Genomic DNA, 26,209 nt, shown 5'->3' on the forward strand with positions numbered 1-26,209 from the left:
AGCTTTTAACAGTATAGTGTCACTCATTATTGCCTGTCTTCCCCCAATTTTGTGCAAGCCTGAAAGTTTAAAATTGACAAAAAAATCTAAATAAATGCTTAAAAATAAACATTGATATATCTTATCTCTTTTGGCTGTTGACACTAAAAACTGAGTTCTGTCCAGTCTACAGATGAAGCTGGGCCCACTCAAAAATGGAGTATTTCTAGAGTCAAAAACAGGATGTGGGTGTACAGCCTGGAAAGGTGATACCCTCATATGAGACGGGTGATGTGGCATGATGTCCCATGTGATGCTACAGTAAGAGAAGCCTGTTCAGTCCTTGTATTTGGAGCTCCCCTTTCTGTATACCCAAGTCCAGGGGTGGGGTGGGGATGGAACAAGTGACCTCTGCCTACAGGAGATGGCCAGCCTATAGCATGCAGGTCACATGGGGGGAGCAACCTCTGCCTGTGCTGTGTGCTACATCTGGAGGGGGGGACAGAGCAGCAAAAACGAAAACAGAACAAAAGAACAAGCAGGAGAATGGGATCAGGAGCAGACCAGATCAGACAGAGAATGGAAAGTGGCAAAGCAGGAAGAGAACAGAACTAGGCAGGTGGAGCAGCAGAGAGCAGAGCAGAAGAGATGGAGGAGAAAGCAGAGCAGTAGATCTGGCAGGGCAAGGGGTCAGAGTAGCACTTGGAGGGTCCAGGCCCAATCAGTGTGCACTAGCCAAAAAGGTTGTCCACTCTGGCGCGCGCACCCCCATGATGCTCCGCGACCTAGCCCGGGCTGCCAGTCCGACCCCGTGGCAGGGCCGTCCCTGCCAGCCAGCGGGAGAGCCCATTCAGCACCTGGAACGGGAAGGCTGCGGGCCCTTTAAGGCCCCCCCCTTCTCCCCTCCCCTCTCCCCTCCCCTCCCGGTTGAGCCCGGGCTGCTCCATTGAAAGCCTCTCTCGACACTCAGAATCGGCCACGTATGAAACACCAACCCCAGCCAATCGGGAAGGGGCGGAGAAAGCCCGCGCCCCATTTGCCGGGCTACTTTCTCCCAATCAGCAGCGGGTCTGGAGAGCCAGGCGGACTAATCGGAGGGGAGGGAGGTGAAGTCTCGGCTCTCCATTGGCCAGCGCGGTGTGCGGGGTGGGCCCAAATACAAATCCCGTTGGCCGGGCCCGTGTGTTGACAAACAGCGGTTGACTGAGGAAAAGGGAGGTCCAGCCCCTTTCCCTCCCCAACCGGGCCAATCAGACGCGGGGAGCGGCATGAAGGACGTGCGCTTGGTCCAATGAGCTTCCTTCGTTGGGAAAAGGCAGCAAGGTCGGTTGCGCGGGGGAGGGGCCGGGACGTGGCCGGGGCGGGGCGAGCCAGCGGGCTCGGTTGCGGCGACAGCAGCGGGTCCATGCTCTAGCGGCCGCTCCATGCGGGGGGCGCGGGGCCGGCGCGCTCCGGCCGCCCTTGGCCGCCTCCTGCTGCTGGTGGTGGTGCTGGTGGTGCGGGGCGCGGCGGGCCGCATTGGCCGGGCGGGGACCTGCTTCGCGCTTGGGGCGGCCGCCGCTCCCGCCGCCCTCCCCGCCGGGGCCGACGTGACCGTGGAGGACGACGAGGCCGGGGTGGCGTCCGCGGGGCCCGGGGAGCAGGAGCCGGACGACGAGGCGGAGGAGACGCGGCCCAGCAGCAGGTGGGGGAGGGGTGGGGGCACACTAGGGGAGGGTGGGGGGGGGCACGTGGCAAGCAAGGGGGGGGCAGGAAACGTGGGGGTGTCTGGGGGAAGCCGGGTGCTGGGTCCCCGTGGCCTGGACCTCCCCAGGACGACCTCTAGGAAGGGTCGTGCTGAGCCGAGGAGGCGGCTGGGTTCCTCTGGCCTGCCCTGGTGCCTGGATCTCCTCACTTCCCCCTCACCACAGGCTCAATTAATGGCGTGATAAGAGCAAGCCACAAAGTTTTATTATCAGCTTTTTGTGGAATAATTGTGCAACCGCTCATTTGCTTTGTCAGGCATGTCGAATGCGGCTGGGTCACTGCTCAAAGTGCCACGAGCCCCTGCGAGTGTAACGTGTGGTTGAGTCGTGTGCACCTCAGCACCGTCTGGTACCGGTGGAGGAGCGCTTGCATTAAAGCTTCGCTTCTTTCTGCTCAGCCTGTAGTATCGATGTGTGCTAGGCAGGAGAGAGCCTGTGGGAGATGAGCCCTGCTGAGGTCCCTTCCGACCCTCCCATCTGTGAATCTGTAGCTTTCATCATAGTGGGCTTTTCCATTGCTTTGCTGCTTCCTGCCCCTCCCCCTTTGCAGCCTGCAGTTGTCTTGGTTAAACTTAGCTAAAACCCGTGAAGGCAAGATCTTGGTGGCAAGTAAGAGGCAGAACTAACCCTGAGCTGCGCAGGGCTGGGGGGCGGGAGTCAGGCATTGCATCATTGTGACTGCTCATATTTTTGTTGCTTAAGCTTAAAAAGGAACCAGGCCGTGTAAAAGTGAGAGATGTGAAGCTCTCAGAGACTTGCAGTGTTTGTACTGGGCAGGAAACTGGCTGACACTCCTTTTTTTCTGACAGTTGAAAGGTTTCTCCCCTCCCCCTTCCACAGTTAGGAGTCTCTTTTTGTTGTTGTTGTCATTATCTCATTAAAGATCACAACCTGGTTCCCATGTACTGGTTGGGGGGGGGAGGGGGAAGTAACTGTAACTTGTTTCTGTCATGTAACCTAATCTCAAAATGCATGTCGCACAGTAAACTACGGTAAGGACTAATGAATTCTTAGATTCTTTTATGAAACAGTTGATTTCATAATTTGAAGCTGAAAATCAGATGAGGACACTTACTGGTAAACGCACTAGGTTTAGATTTATTGTGAAATGGCAGTAGGATTCCTGTGTGGTTATAGCTTCCTACTTCTCTTTGCACCTGAAGCATTGCTGTTAGGGGTTTGGTAACATGCACTTGGAGGATGCAGTCTCTTTGTTCTGGCTGTTCAGGTGTTTAAGAGCAGTTGAATATAATGTGGCACTGCTTGGAGATAGTTCTGTTCTGGCTGTGAATTGCATGAAGAAACTCTTCCCTGATATTTCAGGAACTGATGAAATGCTCAGGGCATTCATTTATAGTGTAGCTCATGAGGATTTCTCCTTTTGCTAGGAAACTGTAAATGGCAAGGGTTGTTGAATTATAAAGTTAACTGCAGGTGCTTAAAACTTCATGCATAAGTACGCTGTACATGTAGAAGAGCAGTTCTTTCAGTGTATGGAAGGTTGTGAAGCTGACAGATAACAAAGTCAGGTCTTCCTTAAAATTCAGTATCCGAAAGTACTCTCATTAGTGCCCCAAAAAGCTGCTCTCCTATTCTGGGGTTGGGGGAATGAATTGTGTACAGTTTTGTGACCTTTTTATGAATAAATAATCTCTTTAAAAAAAATACAAACATTAAAGCTTGCCTTTTACCACAGATATTGCTGCCAGGGGGACCCAGTTGTAATATATTTTTCCCCAGGCTTAGTTACATTTGATCTTGCAGGGTCTCTGTACCTGCGTAGCTCAAGTTCCCACATTCAACACAGTGGAATGGAGTTTTCATGTGCCCATCTGTAGTGCTGTACTATTCAGTCCATAAGCAGATCACTTTTAATGTGCTAGACTGCTGTGTATCTGTTTCAAAAGTCTGCAACTTGTGAGTTTTTTTGTTTTTGTTTTTTCTCTGCCTGTTTAAATGGGGAAAATGGTGCTAACAATACTTTAGTAGAGGATCAGTGCTCTTTTTTGCCAGAGGGATAGGCTTTTGGTGTACATGATAATGCATTTGGTTATCTGAGTGGAAACAGTTTAATATGAGAAACACCTGGATGTGGTGTAGTTCAGATCTCCTTGTGTAATACTGATGTTTAGTCCCTATTGGTTTTGGCATCTCTTACGCTAGCAAGGTGAAGTTGTGTGGGTGCCGACTCTGCCAGTGATAATGTCTTGTTTCTGGAACACGTTTCTTTCAAAAGCACCTTTTGACTCTAACATGAGCAGTGAGGGCTAAGGATGTGGTCATCATGGGGGACCTGAACTTCCCAGACATCTGCTGGGAGGAGCAGTCAGCCAAGTCTGATCGCTCACGTCGGTTCTTAGCCAGAGTGCAGGACCTCCATCTAACCCAGGAGGTGCACAGCCCCACCAGGGGAGACGCCTTGTTGGACCTGGTGCTGGCCACGGGTGATGACCTGGTGAGGGGGCTGCAGGTGATGGGCCACCTGGGAGACAGTGATCATCGCTTGCTGGAATTCACCATCCAGCGTAAGGTGGCAAAGGGCTGCAGCAAGGCAACAGCCCTAGACTTTAGGAGGGCTGACTTCAACAAGCTAAGGAGGATCGTTGGGGAAGCGCTGAGGACCCAGAGGGGAAGGGAATCAGATGTCGAAGGTGAGTGGTTGCTCCTTAAGGAGACGATCCTCCACGCCCAAAGGGAGGTAATCCCAACAAGGGTCAAAGGGAGCAGGAGGGCACATAAACCCCCATGGCTCACTAGGAGCATCCGGGAATGTCTCCTTGCTAAAAGGGAGGCATATACCCAATGGAGGGATGGGGTCATCACCAAGAAGGACTATGTTACAGTCGCCCGAGGATGTAGGGGGGCAGTCAGGAAGGCCAAGGCAGAGATGGAGATAGGACTAGCTTCCCGGATTAAGGACAATAAGAAGTCCTTCTTCAAATACATAGGGGGTAAAAAGAGGGTCCCGGGTAATGTGGGGCCCCTGCAGGACACGATGGGCAACTTAGTCATCACGCCAGATGACAAAGCTAACATATTTAACGATTTCTTTGCCTCTGTCTTCCTAAGTAGGGACCAGTTCAGCCACCTCCCTGCTGGGCCCCCCTCGGGCCCCGGGAGAGACACGCCTGGGCCAGGGGTTAGCGAGGAGTTAGGGTACTTCTGGAGAGGCTGGATGTGTTCAAGTCCGCTGGTCCGGACGATCTTCACCCTAGGGTTCTACAGGAACTGGCCGAGGTCATTGCGGGACCCCTGGCGCGGCTCTATGAGCACTCGTGGTGCTCTGGTGAGGTGCCGGAGGACTGGAAGAGGGCCAATGTGGTCCCTATCTTCAAAAAGGGAAAAAAAGAGGACCCGGGAAATTACAGGCCAGTTAGTCTTACCTCAATCCCGGGTAAGCTCTTTGAAAAAATTATCCTGGCACACATCCAGGAGGGCCTTGCGGGGGAATGCATGCTCAGGGGCAACCAACATGGGTTCATCAGTGGCAGGTCTTGTCAGACCAACCTGGTGGCCTTTTACGATCAGGTCACCAAATCATTAGACGCAGGGGTTGCTGTGGATGTAGTCTTTCTGGACTTCCGGAAGGCTTTCGACACTGTCTCTCACCCTGTCCTCATCAAAAAGCTGGGAGACTGTGGTGTCGATGCCCACACAGTCAAATGGGTCGCCAACTGGTTGGAGGGCCGCACCCAGAGGGTGGTAGTGGATGGGTTCTTCTCGACCTGGAAGGACGTGGGCAGTGGGGTTCCGCAGGGCTCGGTCCTCGGGCCCGCACTGTTCAACATCTTCATCAGTGACTTGGATGAGGGGGTAGAAAGCACCCTGTTCAAGTTTGCTGATGACACTAAGATGTGGGGGGATGTGGGTGCACTAGAAGGGTGCAATAGGCTACAAGCTGACCTTGACAGGTTGCAACGGTGGGCGGATGAGAATAGGATGGGGTTTAACACTGATAAGTGCAAGGTGTTGCACATGGGGAGGAAGAACCGGCACCACACTTACAGGTTGGGGAACTCCCCTCTTGCCAGCACGGAGACGGAAAAGGATCTTGGAGTCGTCATTGACTCCACGATGAACATGGGCCGGCAGTGTGGGGAGGCAGTGAAGAAGGCCAACCGTACCCTGTCATGCATCCACAGATGCATCTCGAACGGGTCCAGGGAGGTGATCCTCCCCCTCTATGCGGCACTGGTCAGGCCGCAGCTGGAGTACTGCGTCCAGTTCTGGGCGCCACACTTCAAGAGGGACGTGGACGATATGGAAAGAGTTCAGAGGAGGGCCACTCGTATGATCAGGGGTCAGCAGGGCAGGCCTTATGAGGAGAGGCTATGGGACCTGAACCTGTTTAGCCTCCACAAGAGAAGGTTAAGGGGGGACCTTGTGGCCTGCTACAAACTGGTCAGGGGGGATCAGCAGGTATTGGGGGAGTCCCTGTTCCCCCGTGCGCTGCCAGGAGTGACCAGGAATAACGGTCACAAGCTGGCGGAGGGTAAGTTTAGATTAGATATTAGGAGGCGCTACTTCACAGTCAGGGCGGCTAGGGCCTGGAACCGGCTTCCAGGGGAAGTGGTGCAGGCTCCTAGCCTGGGGATTTTTAAAAGGAAGTTAGATGAGCACCTTGCCGGGGTCATCTGACCCCGGTGCTCTTTCCTGCCAAGGCAGGGGGTCGGACTAGATGATCTACCTAGGTCCCTTCCGACTCTAGCTACTATGAAACTATGAACTAGTGTGCAGAGGTGCACCGATATATCAGTCCCATATCAGATCAGCACCAATTATAGGGGAAAATTGATAGCATCAGAAGTCAACTTTTTTTGCCTTATGTGTCCAATTTCTAAATGCCCCACACATGCACACAGCCACAGCACAGCATGTATGCAGCTAGGAGTACAGTCTAGCGGCTTGGGGAGCAGCATTACCTGGTAAGTCGGTAGGGGAAGGGGTGTGGGGGGGGGCAGATCAAGGCCCCCATAGTGAGGGGGGGAGTGGGGCACAGGCAGGTGCTGCCAAAGCAGGGCTCAGGATGGACCTGCAAGCAGCTTGTGCAGGTGGGGGAAGCAGCTGTGCACATCATGGGATGGCATGTGCCCCCAGATCTGCATGTGGGGTGGGGCGGGCTGTTGGTGTAGGCTGGGGCTGGTGCCAGTGCCAGGCTCTTCCCAGCACGGGTGTTGGGCCGGGCTGTTCTCAGTGGGCAGTGGCTACAGTGGGGGGCTATGATAAATTTTGCTGTGGCTGCAGCCCTGGCCCCATGCAGATGCAGGGCTGCAGTCCCACCTTGTGTGCACCCCTTCCTGCAACCCCCTGGATGAGCTGCTTGTGGCTCTGTCCCATGGCCCACCCTGGCTGGGTAGCATCTGCCCCTGCCCCACTCTTTCGTTCAGTATGGGTTGGCCTCAATCTTGCCCCCCCCCCCCAATGCCCCTTCACTCCCCACATCCTTTCCTCAACACCAGACTTACCAGCCTGATGCTGGTCTTCAGGCTGCCTGGCTGCATATTGGAATTGGATCAATATCGGCTGATACAGCTCCTTAAAAATCAGCCATTGGTATTGGCCCAAAAAATCTCTATCAGTGCAGGCGTACTAATGTAAGAATTGTTGTGGTCACGTTGTATCTTTTTATTCCAAAGTATTTGATTGGATGTCTGACTTAAGCGGTACATTCAGGAAGTATGCAATCCTGCCTTACAAGTTCACTTATAAAACTGCTATTCAGTTGGGTTCAAAATGTTTTCAGTCAAGAAAAAGCTTGTGATAGTTGTCTTGTTCCTGAATAATTCTGTAGTTCTCTAAGCTTGGTCTTCTAAGCGTGACCATTATGAATTTGGCATAGTATGCTGTGGTAATCTGATGTAATAGCAGTGGCAAGTATGATTGAGAGAGGTTTTTCAGAGGATCTCTGGAAGCAAAGCAACTACAAGGTTTAAAAACCCTCGAGAAAAGCAGCTATTTTTAAAGCAACATCTACTTGTCAAAAAATCTCGCTAGTGCCACAAGTAACATAAGACTAAAATATCTGAAAGAAAACACTTACAAAATGTTTTACAGCTTTTATTTGGTTAATCAGTCCTTAACAAAGACCAACATGTGTAATGGTGTTGGGGGTTTTTTGTTTGTTTGTTTGTTTGTTTTTTCTTGTAACTAGTCACTTAATTTTAATTCTAAATGTAGCAAACTGTAAGATTTTAAGATTATATCTGAACTGATCTTGTCTTGTGACTCTAGTCTATTCAAACAAAGCAATTGTGCTTTTTGGACAGAAGTATTTGCTTAGTAGGTGAGGCTTATGAATAAAATCCATTTTATTGCCACCATTTCCTTAAACTTTTTTTTAATAGCTTTTATCTCCAGATAGGAAGATAGAATCATAACTGGGTGGAAAATTTGGGGGTAGCCAATACATAGTAACCAAACCAGTTTTCCAGTGACCACATGTAATTGGTGCAGAGATTCTTTTTCCCTTCTGAAGATGAGTGAATTCTCTTTCAATAAGTGATATGAAAACTTAAATCATGGTACATTTATCCTCCCAAGAAAATAACTGCAGATAAGATGTTTGAGTTTGTCACAAAGAAGGATGCTTGTAACTTCCAACCCTTGTCACTAGCTATGTTAGATGGATGTTTACCTCTGGTAAAGCAGATGTGTCAGACTTGTCTGGCCCAGAGCTGGTCCATGGTTGGGAGTGGGCCCCTAGACTCCCTCCCCCATCCTCAGCATACCAGATTTGGCAATGGCTCCAGCCAGTCTGGGAGCATTGGTGTGTGTGGTGTGAATTGTAAAACAAATGGCATGTGCAGTCTGGTTGGGGGCATGTAGTATGGACCCCAGACTGCCTGGAATTGGGCACCTCACTGCATGTGGTGCCCACCCTGGCTGGACTGCACCACATATGGTGTCCACTCTGGGAATGTGCCATTCTCAGTATGGGTGCTGGACTGGCTGGAGCAGGCACCACATGTGGCACAGCCCTGGAGCAGACATCATGTGTGGCACAGTTTGGCCAGGGTGGGCATATTGTGCAGCACTGCACCTGTTCTAGTTTTGGGATCTGCACATGCCAGCGCCTCCAGGCTTTGGGCCGTGCAGGTCCCAAACAAGCTGGACCAGTAGCTGTATTTTGTATGCTGGGGGTGCCAGGGGTCTGTGGACCTGATCCAGCATGCGGACCTGCCTCACTCCCTGCCCTTTGGCTCTGCTCAGATTCCAGGACAGCTCTGGAAGCTGGATGGTGGGGCAGCATGGGACAGATCCAGCCTGTGGGCTATATGTTTGACACCTCTGTGGTAAATAAAGGTGATATGAAACATGTAACAAATACAGCAAAACACAGCAGGCTGGGGGAGGGATGGGACTGCTATTGTTAGTTTTTAAAATTTGACTTTTATCTACACTACACAAATGCTCAGGGCAGCTTACAATAACATATACTTTCTTATTTTAAAACACTCTTCTAACGAAACAAACTCCACTCATCATGCTATCGGAGATGGATCTCTTCCCCCACATCTCAACCCCGGCCCAACATAACCTCTTTTCCCAGACCCAATTCACGGTCTTCATTTAAAAAAAAAAAAAGGCGGGGGGGGGAGGGGTGGCACAAGTGGATGGGAAGGAAGCATTCGTTTGTCAGCATCGCTTTGCAGTCAGAATAAAACAGACAAACAGACATTTCTAAATTCTGGCTAGACTACTCCAGTTTATTTTGGTTTGATTTTTTTTTTTATTTGGTTTGCCTAGGGATTGGTCTGATCAAAATGAGTCTGTGGATAAACCCTGAGTAGTCGCATTTGTGTAAATAATTTTGATAAACAATGAATGAAACAGTAAAGCGTGTGTTTTTTGAGAGCTTGTTTCTTGAACAAGCCTTGTCTTGAGTTCAGGCTGAATTCAGTTATACAGACTTCTCTGTAGGGGAGTTGTCAAGTATGTGAGTGTTTGTTTAGGGTACTTGAAATGAGTTTGTTGCTTTCAGTCTGGTTTATTATTAACTGAGTCCTGAGGACTGGACACTACAGCAGTAATTATTTTATGTACAGCAACTGATGGTAAGTTTTAGTACTTACATTTTCTGGCAGAAGAGTTGTTGATGCTTGCCTTAGTAAGTTATTCCTTGAAGGAAATGCAGGTATCAAGTTTCATATATGACCCCTTAAAATGTACTATGGTGTTAATGTCGATGATGATAATGATCATGGGCAGGCTTGTCCAACATGTTGTCCGCCAAGCCATTGTCTGAGGCCTGCAGTGCTGCTGGGGACGGAAGGAGCCCAGCCGGGTCAGCAGAAGTGGCAGCAGAGCCATGTGCCGCTCCGGACTGACTGGCGCAGGCAGGGGGAAAGTGCAGCTCAGCCCCTGCTGCTCCGGCTGGGCTCGTTCCATCCCGTCCTGAGCGGCATGTGGCTTTGCCGCCGCTTCTGCTGCCCAGTGCCAACCCGGCTGGGCTCCTTCTGTCCCCAGCAGCACGTGGGAAGCCAGCTTCAGCTGTGTGCTGCTCTGGATGGGACAGACCTGCCTGGGTCAGCACCAGCCAGCAGAAGTGATGGCAAAGCCATGTGCCGCTCAGGACTGACCAGTGCAGATAGGGGGAAAGTGCAGCTGAGCTCATCCTGAGGCTCATTTAATGTTTATAAAATGCTTGGAGAGCCCCACATAGATGTACTGCATAGAAATGCAAAATATATTTTGACTTATTTGGTTGGCACCTTGGGCTGAGATTTTCAAAGCTGAGTCAAAAGGCCAACTTCCATGAAAATGAATGGGATTTAGAGGGCTCCAAATCTTTTATGGCAACTTTTGTAACATGCCTATCTACCCCTTTTTGCAAATCCCAGCAATAATTTGGAAGCTTAGCCAAAGAACATAACAGAACAGCCAGCAGGGAGGGGAAGGTGAGGCAGGGAAAGGCAAAGGGGGGGTCATGGTGGCAGCAAGCAAGGGGAGCAGGAAGGGGACCCAGACAGTAGCCTGCTGGGAGGGGGAGATGACAGGGAGGTAGGTCGTATTGGTGTGTGGGGGGGGGGGGGGAGAGAATCATGGTGGGGGCTGTCCACCATGGGCATAGCAAAGGGGGGAGCAGGGGAGTCGGCGGCAGTACCCTCCCACCTCCCAGTCCCGACAGCAACCAGGGGTGGGTGGGGAGCCCCACTGTGAGGCAGAGACAGGCAGGAGGAAGAAGCCCCTGTACCTGAGGCTGGAAGAGGAGGCAGCAGCGGAGGGAGAGCAAGGTGCATCAAGCCTCCTATAGCTCGGCCCCAGGATCATGTTCGCTGCCCCTGCTGCACTCCCTCCCTCAATCTGCAGCCCCTTCCCCCCCAACTTGGCAGCAGGAGGCTGCTGTCCACGCTGCCAGGCTGCATTCCAGTAAATCAGTAGGGCTTTGTGAAGGTTCAGTAGCTGATTTTGATTCGGAGGAGATTCAGCCACTGAATCTCCAGATCTGAATTGAATTGAGTTGGGAGACCCATCAATCTCTCTGAATCGTTTTGTTTTTGTGGTTTGTTTTGTTTGTTTGGGGTTGGTTTTTTTTTTGGGGGGGTGTGGGTTGGAGATACGGCCATAAACTGTACGGGCAGGAGCTGCAGTACAAGCAGGAGCAGCTGGATAAGGCCGTGCTGCCCTTTCTTCCTCCCCCGCTAGAGTGAGGCAGGCAGGCAGGCAAATCCAGGAGAAGCTGTAGGGGCTAGGGGGAATGTTTGGGAGCTGGGGGATTGAGCCAGGAGCTAGGGGGAAGCCCCTGTTAGTTTCCCAGTTCCCAATCACCCCCATGGCTTTTCTCAGAGCTGCCGGCTCAAGACATGGCTCATCCAGTTGCCCCATTGCTGGGTGAGGCAGGCAGTACTAGCAGCCCTGAGGGAATGATTGGGGAACTGGGAGATTTAAACTGGGGGGAAAATCTCCAATCATTTCCCCAGAGCTGCTCGCTCTGCCCGCCTCGACCTGGCTTGGAGAGCGGCCGGCTCAAGCCGAGACTTGTCTGGCTGCTCCTGCTGGCACTGCCTGCCTGTATTGTCTGTGGCTGAATAAGATTTAGCACTGAATATCTTCAGATTCAGCTAATCAAATCAGGACACTGATTCAAATCACTGACCCGCTGAATCCAAAGCAAATACTGTCTGCTTTGCACAGGCCTATAAATTGGCTATTGGATTGGTATCGGCTGATATGGCTGGTTAATAATCGGGCATTTGTATCGGTCAAGGAAGTCCTTACTGGTGCACTCCTGTAGCTACAAAATTTAATCTTCTACCTTATGGTGGGCTAAGTGGAACTTCCAGGCTGAGTCCTGTAATTCAGAATTTATTTGCTAAAAAAGATGTGATTTGCAGTCAGAGAAATATTTTTAATACCTATTTACAGGAGAAAGTAAATTGGTTCAGCTACTTTGTTTGACTCTGAATATTTATGTGGTTTGCAGATCACTAGTAATTATCAGTACTTTGGATGGGCGAATTGCTGCACTGGATCCAGAAAATGGTGGCAAAAAGCAATGGGACTTGGATGTGGGATCTGGCTCGCTTGTATCATCCAGCCTTAGTAAGCCAGAGGTAAGACTTTTTTCTTTTTACCTGTCCTTTCTTCTTAGCCTTTGCCTACACTAGACTTTTCTCCTCCTTCCCTCCCCGCCCCCCCCCCCCCCCGAAATTGTCTGCCATTTTGTATCTTAAATGCAACTTTAGTATTATAGTAACAATGAGAGTTTAAGAGGTAGGGAAGGAATGGACAGGTTTTAAGATACACTTGTCTGGTTTTATAGCTCTAATACGTCAGTTGTAAGGGGAGTGTGCAGTTTGTTTAAAAGGAACAAGCTATTGATTGTATATTGTTCGAAGCGGCCCAAGGATTTTTCTGATTTTACTGTCTCACTGTTAAGCTGCAAATCGACATTTGTATTTTTTTTTTCTGGGAGAAAGCGTTTTATCCCACAGCCATCCGGTCACGTAAGACTATGATCCTACTTTAAGTCCTGTCAGAGTGTAAGATAAAATTTCCTTTCACTTTCTTTTCCCTGGAACATTGCAGTGTGCACCTGTAAAGTAAATGGCTGGCCAGATTGTTATGGAATGACCCATATAAATGTCAGAAGAGCATCAGTGAAGCTTGGAAAAGCTACATGTATCTGATGATGCTGGTCTTGTTTTGATCTAGGTCAAGACCTGGGACCATCAGGGCTGGGTCAAATGCAATGTCTATTTATAGCCTTAAGTATTTTTTTTCTGTTGTAGTAAGGAATTGTTATCTTTTTGTGTTAAGAGAAGCAAAAAGAAGCCCTTTCTTGCTTTTGAAGATCCATAGTCTCTTCTAATTTTGCTATGTATTCTATTTACATAAGCAGGTCTTCCTATTAACAGTGCAGTGGTTTCCAAACAGTTTGGATAATGCAGTGATGTTGGCCCTCAAATTTTTTGCTGATAATCATGAACTTTACTGAACCATACCACATGAAGGCATGGGTAATCTGTAGGTCATAGTTTGGGAACCACTGAAGTAATGTATTGAATCCAAGCATGGAAATAATCTGTATATAAAAGGACACTTGAAGGGCTGTATTTCTCCTTGTTCGCAGTTTCTTTAGCCATCACAAACTGAATAAACTTAGACTATAAATTGGAAGCTTTCTAATCTTCCAAAGAGTGACTGTTCTGGGAAAATATTTTATTAAAAGTAGTAGAGGAAGAACACCTTAACTAAAATTGAGCTTAATAAGCTTATGAATAGGATTATATGATGTAGATGCTTTAATATAGCAGGGGAATTCAGCTTGATGACCCAAGAGTTTCCTTCCAGTCCTATGTCGAGCTAGATGACTAATGACACTTCGGCATTGCAAGAACCAAAGGAGGAACATTGAATAAAACAGTGAAAGATGTTGGTTGGCTGACTTGATTTTGTTTGAACTAGTATGGGTTTGTTGTTCTCTAGGCAATTTTAAATAGTCAACCCCTTTTTTTTTTTTTAACAGTGTTTTCCTTCTAAGACTTGCATCTTTTTTTTTTTTTTGTCTAGTTCAGGGATGAGATTTAGCAATTTATATAGTCTCTTTGACTCCCAAGTCATTTTGCAAAATAAGAAAAACTAGAGCTGACACTTTTAAAGTGTGAGGTGCAAAACAAGTGGATCCTATTAAATGGCAAAAGGGGATGTAGATCTAACATTTTAAAGTTTTTTTTCTTGGAATACAAAGTGGAAGGAACAAGGAAACTCAAGAGAGAGGTAGTCATCCATTTTATATTTGCGGGCGTCCCATTATAATTGAGATGCTTTGTTGCTCTCTCCCATTTTTGTACTGAGTGCCCTGTGAATATGTGAGCTGATTTCTCCTGTCAGGCCAAATGTAGATTACTTCTAATTAAATTGCTGACCTTGAAATCAAGGTACTAATAATCTCTTGAATTTTATTGTTTAGCATGGACTACTGCTAGCCTGTCTTTTTTATTTTCTTCTTTTTCACTTCTGTAACTCCTTCATAAAACTTCAATTCCTGACAAAATGAGAAGTGTAAACTCAAGTTTTTAAAGAAATGTATTCAACCCATCTTGAAGTAAGGCATTCTGAGTATCTGGTCCATAAGCCTTGGAGCTGACTTACAGTATTTTCACAGTATTTTGTTGCCTTTCCAATATTGACATGACATTAGCAATTCAGACAGCACTAGGCTAGCAAGTGGAAGACAAGATAATGATAAATGCGAGGGTGTTACTGTTTAATTTCCTTCTAAGTTAGAAATTAATTTCATATGCCATGGGACACTTCAGTCAATTGAATATAAATTATTCTTGTGCTTGCTTGCCAGACAATTAATTCGTCTCCCTGTTGCTACAATTGTCAGTGACTATACACAACTGCAATAGAGAACACACTTCCACTCAGCGTCAGTAATGTCAACAAGTATTGAACAGGCACTTCTCAGTTTGTGTCTAGATAAATAAAGCCCTCCAGTCTTCTTATGGCTTTGGTGCAAGTATTTTTATAAATGAAATTTCCAGAGTTTAAATGCAATATATGCAAAATCTATCAAAATAAAACAAAACAATTCTACTGGGGTGTTAGGGCTAAATGCTCCAAACAGTCTAGCCCTAGCCCTTGTGGAAAGATTTATACTGCCTTCAACTGCTTTCAGCCAATCGCGCTAAATCCTGAAGCTTCAGGGATAAATCCTGACCCCTTGAAATTATATCTAGTAAAACTTTATGCAGACTTAATGAGGTCACAGTCTTTTGTTCCTAAAAAGTTGCTTTCTTGTCTCTGAAGTTGTTCTTAAATGCTTGCTACAAACCTTTGAAGACAACAAAGAATGACCCTTTCATTGCTTCAGTTGAGGCTTCTTTGAGAAATGACTTTATACTAAAGTATCACCTTCTTGGTAATGCAAATGTGTGTGTACAAGCCAGAGACTAGCAGTCTACAACCAGGAGCTGGATCTGGCCATTTGTGGCACGCACCCTTTGCCAGGCATTTCTGTCCTGGGTGCTGCCAGTGGTCTCTAAAGTACCCTGTCCCTTCATACCTTGCGCCTTCCTACAGCAGCCTCCATCTGCCTTCACCAGGATCATTAAAAGCCGTTCCTGTCTATAGTGCAACAGTCTTTGTTCTAGTTCTTTTCTTGTTTGGGGAATGAAATGGGCACCAGAGTCTTGACACCTGGGAATCAGTTCAGTTGCCTTAACAATTGGTCAAAAAAGGCCATTCCCCAAGCTTTATTGTGGAAGGTCAGGTTAATCTTTTGAGGAAAGTGAAGTCTAAACCTTGTCACCAGGGAAAGGCTTTTTCTAGGGCCACTGAAAAGCAGCTTTCCTGCATCCATATATTTTGGGGTGGGCAGACAGTAGTCACAGTTTTAACACTGGAGGCTACTGGTTGTCTGAATGTACTTGGTGAAGCAGTTATGCAATCCAGCACACGGAGCTTATCTGGGGGCTTTAAAACAATTCGGGCTTCATCATAATGATCCAGGGTAACTTGTGCGAGGTGGTGGCTTTTTGGTGCATGTCTCTTCCCAGACAGAGAGAAACCAACTGAAACTTTGTTTTGTTATTGATAGAGGAGACTCCTACTGTTTTATGAGAGCTTGAATAACAGTGATTTTTTTTTTCTTGTTCACTGTCAGTTTCCATTTAATTTTTTCCTTGGTTGTGTACCTGCTTAAATAGCTGTTTACAAACAGTGTCCAGCGAAAAGCTATGGGATACTCCGTTTTTCAAACCAAAAAAGTACTCCAGGGTACTGTCAGTCATGTTTTGTTTGAGAGCCAGATTATGGTAACTTATACAGAAATTGCTGAATATTGTGCACACAGTTAACCTGCATGTCCCTTTCTCCCCCCCACCCCCCTTGGTTCTGATTCTCAGAAATCATTTGAAGAGAACAGAGTAGATTGATTTCAGCCAAGAGCACAAAGAGCCTACCAAGAAGTAAACTGTCTCTTAAATGTCTTGCTCCTACTAGGCTTGGGTTTGACTTCTGTTTGCTTCTTTGATAAAAGTAAGAAGATAAAGTATGTGCGAGTGACTTGCTAGGATTACACTTTTTTTTTTTTTAGTGTACATGTGTGCATCTGAAAGCCTTTGGGAAGAAAGATCTGCAAATGGGTTGCTTAAAAGCCATGGATTGAGGTGAGAAGACCCTGTTAGGTTACCTACTCAGACACAATATATAGCACAGACCCTTTTACTAGTAAATCTTGTACTGAGCCCAATAACTTGGCATTTAGTTAAAAGCATACCTTTCAGAAGTCTTTATTTGAAGACTTCAGCAAATGGAGAGGGCACTGCTTCCTTTTCTAGTTTGTTCCAATAGTTAATTATTTTTGTTCTAGTTCTCACTTCAGTTTTTTTAAGGATTAACAGTTGCATTTGGTTTAGTTATTACCATGCTGACTTTTTTTTTGCCTCGACTGAATGAGCGGATCTGGGTCTTGGTGCAGAAACTGTTCCAGATCTGAAATGTGCAGTCTGCTTCTTTTTAAAATTTGCTGCATCGGTAAAACGGTGGGATTCTTGACTAGCAAGTTTGTGGAAACAGTGCTAGAAGGCATGAGCTTAGTTGTATCAAATTTACTGAAAACTTTGTGCAAAAACTGTACGGAGAAAACAAGGTTACCGTTGCCCTGCTGTAATTAATGTGAACAATTCATGTAAATACTACACTAAAATTATTTTAGGCCATTTGTTCAACTTGAAATCTCTTTCAGTTCTACTCTCCAGTCCCTGGGAAAGAAGCTATCTTCAGATGCATCTTTTTCTATGTGGCACCCAGGGAACCAACCTCTAGCATCCAGTAGGTCTAAAAATGGGTCTCAAGACCATAGCATTTGCCCTTGTAATAAAGTTCCAAGGTATAGGCAGATTCTGTACCTTGCCAAGTAGAATCTGCCTACATATATAGCAGGTAGTCTATATATAGGCAACAGATGGTCTTAAGACCCGTTTTTAGACCTACTGGATGCTAGAGTTTGGTTCCTTGGGTGCTATATAGAAAAGATGTATCTGAAGATAGACAGCTTCTTTCCCAGGACCTGGAGAGTAGAGCTGAAAAAGATTTCAAGCTGAACAAATGGCCTTAAATAATTTTAGTGTAGTATTTTCATATTGCATCAACTCCTGTATTTTTGGTTTTTTTTAAAAAATATTTTATAGATTTAAAATGTTAGGTAGATTAACTTTTTTTTTTTTTGTATGCCGTTTACTTTGGTGCATAAATCTTTTCAGGTAGTGAGTTACATATTCAGTGCTCATTGTTAGTTAGCCATTCCAACAACTTACATATTATTTTTTTCCTTTTTAAAAATGTTGTAATGTACAAACTTCTATGAAATTATTCAACTAGTGAGGATTCATATTAATGTAGAGGGGAGACAATTTTGTATATTAATGTTTCTTAATTTGGCTTGATCTTTGGCTAATTTTGTTTATTTCTGAGGTTCCACTTGTTATAAGGTGGGGAAAAATAATACCTTTTTAATGTACTTTTATTGTAGGGAGTAGAATAATTGCTTTACAACCTTGGAGAATTGAAATATAGGTACTGTACTGCGGAAGCTAATTTTGTTGTTTATACACTTCTGCTTGGATCTCATAGGCATCAAGGATAAATAACTTAAAAGATGGGAAATCAGTCGGTCACTTAGTTTAATGGTTACATATTGGCTTTTGTTTTTAAAGGCAGATTGCTTCCTGCACCTGCTTGCTTTCTTACTGATGTTTAACAGTTTGATTAGCAATGATTTAGGTCTGATGACGTTGTTTCATTGGTGCGGGAGTGGATAGATCTTTACTAGTGTGCACAGCCTACACTTCGGACATTTAGACCCTTTGCTCTTTCAAAGGGTAGTAAAGTATGGGGGGAGGGGGAGAATGGAATTAATGACAACTTTGCCTGCACAGTATTTAATTCTTACCTTTTTGGACATGTCTTCTGACTCCTTTAGTTGCTTTTGTAACCTATTCCTGCTTAAAAAAAAAAAAAAAGGTTTTACAGTGGAACATCTCCTGTTTTTACTAACATTCAACACTACCTTCCCTTCCCTTATTTTATCACACGTCATTCTGTAATGTCTTGAAACTTCACATTGCCTACCATGTGCTGTTCTTCAGTTCATATGTTAAATATGTGCCCAAGTTTATGAGTATGAAACTTGCCTAAGTTTCTTTTTTTTCATCACCATCCCATTTAAAAAAAAAATCAAATAAGAGCATGCATTTGTAATCATAGCTGCTGGTGCTAAGACATGGGAAGCTAGCTTTTTGTATAAGTTTGACGCGACAGCTGTGGGCCCTCCTTAGTGAGGAGGTTCAAAAATAGTGTGGCCAAGAAGAAACAGAAGCAGCAACTCAACAGCCTTACTTGCCATGTACAATCAGTCTGCAAGGCCAACATCTCCCTGCTTTGCTGTTTGGTTTCACTTCCTTTACATACACACTTCTGAGACAACACAGGAACTCTTAAAGAGTTCTGTTTTTATGCTGCCTGTCTTACAATTTTTTTTTCATTGGCCTCCAACAAAATAAAAATCTGTGGGTGAACAGAACTGGGTCACATTTTATTCTTTTCTTGGTTATGAAACCATGTGGGTAGTCAGATATGCCGGGACTTCTGTAATTCTTCTGTGATGAGAGACACTCCATTTTATCCCAAACTCCATTCTGCATTTTTCCTTCCTGTAATTCTGCCCTGTCCTTCCTGTTCCATTTCCACCCCCCCAATAGCTGTGCCTCACCTCCTGACATCCCTTCCCCGCCCCCTCTCTAAGGTGCCACTCTGCTGTAGCATCTGTGTAACAATGAATGTCATTAGGAGAATATATCAGTCCAGATGGCATCTGTATGTGGTGATATCCCAGCCTGTGCTAAGATTGTGACTTGTAAATGAAAGCAGAATGAAACTAGAAATAAGATAAAAACTGATGCTTGGGAAGTTATGCCTAATGGGTGGATAAAGTGAGCTGGGCTATTCTGTTTATCCCTCATTTTGATATTCTTTAACATGAAGACTGGGGATAAAGTCCTGCCATTATGAAGCCTAGTGGTCTGAAAGAAATGTCCTACCAGCATGGTTGCTGCAATCCGGCATGACACTGGGCTGAAGTCATCTGGACTGTGACTGATCTTCTGACAAGATGGCATCAGTAAGGCAACCAGAGGACATCACCATCTCAAAGAGCTTTCTCTTCTCCCTTGTTTGCCCTTTTTCCTTTGCATGCTTCTTCCTTTCCCCTGCTCACTGTCCCGACTTTCTGGCCCCTCCTAGGAGCCTTGTGCACTAGATATGGCCCATGGTCCGTATTTGGTACCCCTGATCTAAAGAGGGAAAACGATCCTTGTTGCTATCCCAAAAAGAAAAATTACCATCTAAAACATTTGTAAATAGTTTTTGTTCCCCATGTCAGACTCTCTACTCTGAAAGAGAGTAAGTAGTATTGTTAAAATAAAAATCTTACTTAACATTTCACAACTCCAGTTTTTTCATAGTTAATATATACAGAAAATGATGTGAAAAATTATTTTTCACTGGAGACTTGATCAGTAACACCAGACAGTGGTTTTATAACTTCCAGTGTAAACTGTAGGCATTTCTCATTACAACGGCAAGGGATCCGTATTGCAGAGCATGCTTCTGAAAGGGAAAGAGGGTTTTTCTGAGCAATACAGACTGCATAACGTCATCTATGCCACTACTCCTACATGAGTGGTGTGTAGTGCCTCCTTCCTGCTGTGTGCCTGTTGGACAGCTGAATGACTGATGCAAAGCCTGCCTGAGGAGATCTAAGCATGTTTATCCCGGAATAAACTAGGTTTTCTCTTTCTTCAAGTGGCAGTTGTCCTTCTGAAAAATGCGTGAAGTCTACCAGGTAATGGGGGTAAAAAGAATTACTAGCTTTAAGATAGAGCTTGATACATTTGGTAGATTATAGAAGACTTGTTCTAGAAGTTTCTTTGTCATGGCATGTCCTTAAACCATCTCTAATGTGGCCTTGTAAAATAAAATACATAAGTGAAACTGGGCGATGCACAACAAGAGTGGCTTACTGAGTGTAACTGCTGCATAAGAGCCACATACTCTTATGATTCTCTTGGTCTGAGCGGGTTGCAATGCCATCTTTTCCCTAGGAGATGCATTCTTCAGCTCCTAAGACGAATTCCCAAGTCTCATAAGCACATCCCTTTCTCAGGCTCCGGCTTCATCAGTCCTTGGGGCTTTCAGTGATCTAAGACAGCTGAAAGCTAACAGATATACCAACTTTGTAAGGATCCCTAAATGTTACTGTTTCCTATGAGAAAATAACAGAGCCAGACAAAATAATAAATTCCTGTGCACATTTCCCTGTCTCAGTTCCTGGCCACTCCTTAATGTGGGGCACATCCTCAAAGCTCTAGTCTGTAGTGATGGAGCAGCTGGTCCTGGGATGCCTGGCATTCAAGTTCACAGACGCCTACCAAGCCTGGGAGGCTGCTAGTGTGGCTGTTTGGCGTGTGCAGTCCTAGTGCCCACTCAAGCGCAGTAGAATGATAGTCATACAAAAGTACAGCTAGAAAGGTCATCAGCACCTTATCTAGTCCTTTGCTAACTTTGAGGCAGGATCATTCCTATCTGAACTATCCCATACGAATGCTTCTCTAACCTGTTTCTAAAACAACACAAACATTCCTGTTGCACATATAGACGTATTGCCAAACAAAAAAGAAACCACCGTAACCTGCCACAAGGCAAAACAGGGGGATGAGGGCTATCAGCGTCCCACTGTTGCAAGGGTTGTTAAAATGCACTCATGAGATCTGAGGAAGAAGGACATTTCTTCCCACCCTCTGCAGGTGTTCTCCCTCTTCCTTATGGCTGCCTTTCAGATACCTGAATATTACTGTCATGTCCCCTCTTAATTCTCTTTTCTACAATCTGAGCTTGAGACTGAGAGCTCAATAGTAGGCACAAAAGGGATGAGCTCAGAATAGTTTTACTGACATTTCTAGGCTATGGACTCACTCACATGTGGACAAGATAAGATGTGCTTGAACCTGCACCCTTGCTCTGCAGCCATATAAACTAGCCTCCCTATCCTAGTAACAGTGTCTCTGAATTACCTACTCTCAGCCACTTTCCTTCATCAGCCAGTCCTGCTGGTAAACAGCAGCTTCCTGTGGTGACAGCAGCAAGCTCTGGACATCTGAGGTCCATCCCTGAATTTCACCCAGCTCATGTTGGCATACTTGATACCTGCTTTCTACAAAAAATACAGTCATGAAATACAATCCTGCCTAGTGCTGGACCCGATGATCTTGCAAGATGCGTCCAGCCCTTACTGTCTATAAATCTATGAAAGTCGGAATTACATTGTAAATAGCTTATGGCAGCCTCAGTACTTTAGATTTTTTGATGGGTGTTCACTTGCCTCCCTTTCTTTAATGAATTGGCAGCTTTCCCTCTGTGCCCAGCTCAACCTGTCGTGGAATTTGTGTTGTGCCCTCCTTCCCAGTGAGGAGTCTAGACAGCGAATTCCCTAGTAACATATGCCGTTTCTGATAGTTAGGTTTGCTCTCTGTTAAGGCTGCTGCAAATTGCATTACCTCACCAGCCTGCTTGGTGATTGTGCAAATACTAATCCTGATTGGCTGCTTGGGGTGGTCCTACCAGCCAATGTCAGAACTTCAAGTTAAAAACTCTTGATAAGTAAAAGACTAATTTCTTATATAGAGATCTGTTGTTAGCAGGGTGCATGTTTTTAAAGTGCAAACAAGCCACTTAAAACTGGTGTGCCATATTGCTGACCAGTGAAGCTGAACAAATAGCAATTTACATTGACAAGATCAGAGGAATGTGTAAGTGCATCATGGTAACCTACATTTTCTGTGCCAAGAGATTTGCAGCTGACTGCCTGGGTGACTCACTCCTTGGATTAGGAGATGAGGTAATGCTTTAGAGATATCGGGTGATGTCATTTCTCTACCTGAGTTGCATGCCGATGCTGATTTCTGTTGCTCTCAAGGAAAAGTCCCTTCTGCTTCTGCAGATGCACTAAAGAACAATTCAGATACCTCTGTTATGACTTCCTGTACTGACTCTCTAAATGTTTAGAGCCTTGCCGGATACAATGGTTTAAACATCTTCTTTGTCTGTATGTAAAATGTTTATGCCATTTTTAAACTCAGGCTATTTTAAATTGGGAGAGACGTTAAACAGGCAATCCAATGTCAAAATAGCTCCAGAACATTTAAGTGTAGGTACTCTCTACAGAGAAATGCAACGTGTTCACAGATAGAACTGCATTAAACTGGTGGTGTGATAAAGTCAATTTTAGTTTGGTCTGTGAGTTTGATGGAAACGACAGTACAGAAGCTAGCTTAGTGCTTTTTCTGTTGAATAACTGATTAAAAATCAGAACTTGCACTAAATGAACATCTGTTGTTCAGTCTTATTCCTGCTCAGTAATGTAAAGGTGCATATGGGTCTATGGTGAACGTATATACCAGTGGTCACCTGCCGGTCAGTCATGATTAACTGGTCTATCCCTGCCCTGCACAGATCTGGGAGCACATGCCCTTCATGCCCTCCCAGGGCACATGCAGTGCCGGGAGCCGCCACCCCTTCCCTGCGGCCTCTGGATGAGCTGCTTGTGGCTCTGTCCCGTGCCCCACCTCTGCTGTGCATTGTCTGCTCCAGCCCCAATCTTTCCTGCCCGCCCTTTCTCCTTCCCCCTACCCCTTACCCTGCACACTTAACTTACTGGGTGGGTGTGCACGCATGCATCTGTGCTCAACCACCCCCAAATAATTTTTTCCCCCTCTGCCTATGGGTACATGTCGTTCCCCCTCCAATTTGTGCTGTGGGTGCAAAGCCCAATGCACAGCAGCAGCCACCTCCATCCCGCACACAGATTGTGGGGGGGGGCATGTGCTGGGGTACGTGCAGCTGCAGGAGCCCCCTCATGCACCTAGATGAGCTGCTGGGGCTCCAACCCTCCCACCACCCAGTTAGGCCTGGGCCCCACTCACCCCTGCCCCACCCTACTCCCTCCATTCAGTGGGATCACTTATGGGTAAGCGCATAAGTAATAAGGTAGCATAAATGATGGTTTCATAGTTTGGCCCACTGAATGAGTTTCCAAGCACTAGCTATCCATGCCTTTATATTCCTGTTTCTGTTCTTTATCAGAATTCTGACACTTGTATGTATGGGGAGAAAAATTATTTAAATGCCTTGCTATGGCTGGCATAAAATGGTTTAACACCCACAGCAGTACTCTTCAATGGTTTGACTGACATTAATGTCTGGAAATAGTCAAGTACCAAAGGACCTCTGGATTTCTTGTTTTTAACTCTCAGTTTTTCATTATCAGACTAAAATGTTGTATTCTTCATAAAAAATAAATTAAATGTTAATGAAAAAATTAACATATTAGAAAATCTGACTCATAGCCTTAACTTGTTGGTTTTGTTTGATAATCTGGATATTCATGAATTATGCAAATGCCATTACACTTACTACATTAGCACCTGAAAGTGGGGGTTCTAGTTATATAATTTTCATTTTTAGGAAGGTGCTTTGGAAAAACTTCCAGTCTATATTTCAGAAAAGCAGCCTTCGTTAATGACTTTACATAGAAACAACAGTTAGTTTCTTTTTCCACTTGCTCACCTTTGTTAGATACCTGTAAGTATAACTTGTTGAGTTTTTGTTTTATTCATATTACTTGCATATATTTGCAGTAAACCAATATTTTCCATGCACCACACACTCATACCCGAAATGGTGTTACATATTTTGTCTCTCTTGTCTTAAGCTGTTAGATTTTAGAGGAAGGATCTTTATTCTGCCTTGTAAAGTACTTCACACTTGAGTAGGTCTACATTTTGATTATCCTTTAAACTGCTTTAATAAACAGGTTAGAAAAGAGTTGGCCAAAATAAGCATCTGGTTTTGGGTGAGATTCTGCTTTTTTTACTTGGAACAGCTTTAACCATTTAGAGGATATGCGATTCCTGCAGAGTAACCTATTTTGGTGTACCCAGACCCAGAGATGGGATACTTGTGTAGGTAGGGCTTGCTTTTGTCAGTGAGGCCTCTTAATCGCTAAGCTTTTCATGCCTATGGGGAAACATACATGAATTTCACTGTCACTAACAAGTTCATATGTTAATTTGAAATGTGGGATGAGGTGAAAATGCAGTCAGTCATTAATGACGCACTAAGAAAATATAAAATGCTGACTGGCACCGTGCTGTTTTGTTTTTACTCTGTGTAAGACTCCTTTTTTGTTGCTCAATTTTATTTTATTCATGCATTTAATTTGAATGAGGCTTCATTTACTTTAGATAATTTTATTATGCAGATTTAATTGCTGTATAATTTTCCAGCATGCTGCCCAAGATTAAATGACAGTAGTACCAGTAGGTGTTGGCTGAGATTGTTTAGTTTAGGCACTTATAGATGTCATTTTGTCTAGTGGTGAGACAAGGGAGGTAGGTTCAAGAATCTGTCATTGGTTCTGTCACTATTATTGCTTCATAGCTTTGGACAAATCACTGAAGATTGACCTGTAAAAGATTTTATCTAATTAGAAAGCAAAGCACATGTGTTTTCCTTTTGGTTCTGTTGAAGCTCCCTGGTGGATTTCCACACGCTTGCTATGGAACCTGAAGGGCATTGAATCCTAAGCAAAGACTTTCATTATACAAAACCTTGATCTGTCATTGAAATTAAATAGGAGTTCAAAACTTTATCTTCTATTAGCAATCTGAGTAAAAAAAGTTCCCCTTCTCAGTTGTTCAACTTTTGTCATTAGAGTCTTAATGCAAAGTAATTTCACTGGTTGACCAGTCATCATGAAGCATCAGTATACAAGAAGAGGGTGCTTAACCCCCAGTCTCTGTGGGCTAGATCTAGCCTGCAGAGCCATGGCATCTGGCCCACAAGGTTCCCCACAAGTCTAAAAATTTGGTGGTGGTGAAGTATTATTTGCCACTCCCCCTGTCAAGTGTATGGGCCCATGGGGAGCCCTGCAGGACAGATAGTGTGACCCTGCACACAGGGTGGAGTGGCATCAAGGAGGAGGATCCAGGTATGCAGGGTCTGATCTGGGCAACACCAAGTGAGATCCGGGTACACAGGTCCTGGTCTGGGCGATGCAAGGAAGGATCCAGGTAGCACGATGCCTGATCTAGGCATGCGGGGCCCAACTGGGTGCAGAACCCATGGATATGGTGCATGAACTGGCCCTGTACCACTCATCCAGTCAGTTGAGCCAAAAAGTTGAGCACCGCTGACCAGAGCACTTTGGTGTTAACGTAGATTCCTTGAGCTTCAGTTATGAAACTGAATCTACAAAATAAAATGTAAAAAAGGATACATGTAACGACACATATAGGTATTTGACTCTTCCTTTCTCCATTTCATCACTCTTCTTCCCGGTTCTTCTTAATGTCTTGGGGTTGTTCGTTGTAGCCGTGTTGGTCTAAGGACATAATCAGACTTTGGGTAGATGTGATATCTTTGATTAGACCAACTATATTGTTGGAAAAAATGTTCTTTGCAAGCTTTTGGGCACAAACACCCCTCTTCAAGCATAGGGAGTCTGAGCGCACAGTTCCCCAGCAGACTCTCTCTCTGTCTGAAAAAGGGCGTTTGTGCCCAAAAGTTTGAAAAGAACAATTTTGCCATTGATTTAGTTGGTCTAATAAAAGATAACACCTCTACCCAAAGAACCTTGTCTGCCTCTTAATGTCTTATGCTTTTCCATGACTCGTGTAGATGGATTTGGAGACCTACAAAGTGTTTCTATTTTAATCATGCAAAGAGCAGTTTCAGATGTTTTCAGCAGTTAGAATCAGAAAAATGAGGGTTGGAAGGGAGCTCAGGAGGTCATCTGGTCCAAGCCCTTGCTCAAGGCAGGGCCAGCCCAAACTAGATCGTCCCAGCCACAGCTTTGTCCAGGCAGGCTTTCAAAACCTCCAAAGATGAAGATTCTACCACCTCTTTGGGTAACCAAATCC

The 26,209-nt window shown here is 45.4% G+C and overlaps 1 protein-coding gene across 4 annotated transcripts in view; it reads left to right on the top strand.

Moving 5' to 3' along the window:
• Positions 1 to 1,344: 1,344 nt before the first annotated feature.
• EIF2AK3 (eukaryotic translation initiation factor 2 alpha kinase 3) overlaps positions 1,345 to 26,209 on the top strand; it is a 57,612-nt gene continuing 32,747 nt past the window's right edge. For 3 of the 4 annotated variants that reach the window (XM_090035318.1, XM_090035320.1, XM_090035321.1), the window contains exons 1-2: positions 1,345 to 1,663; positions 12,148 to 12,277. In XM_090035318.1, the coding sequence (XP_089891444.1) occupies positions 1,404 to 1,663; positions 12,148 to 12,277 (390 nt within the window). In that variant the 5' untranslated portion in view covers positions 1,345 to 1,403. Of the gene's footprint in view, positions 1,664 to 12,143; positions 12,278 to 16,269; positions 16,343 to 26,209 lie in introns of those variants that run through there. The other variant, XM_090035322.1, reaches the window with a different exon arrangement.

Source organism: Crocodylus siamensis, chromosome 2 (genome assembly GCF_052110815.1).
Source record: "Crocodylus siamensis isolate JL-2025a chromosome 2, ASM5211081v1, whole genome shotgun sequence".
NCBI classification, from domain to species: domain Eukaryota; kingdom Metazoa; phylum Chordata; order Crocodylia; family Crocodylidae; genus Crocodylus; species Crocodylus siamensis.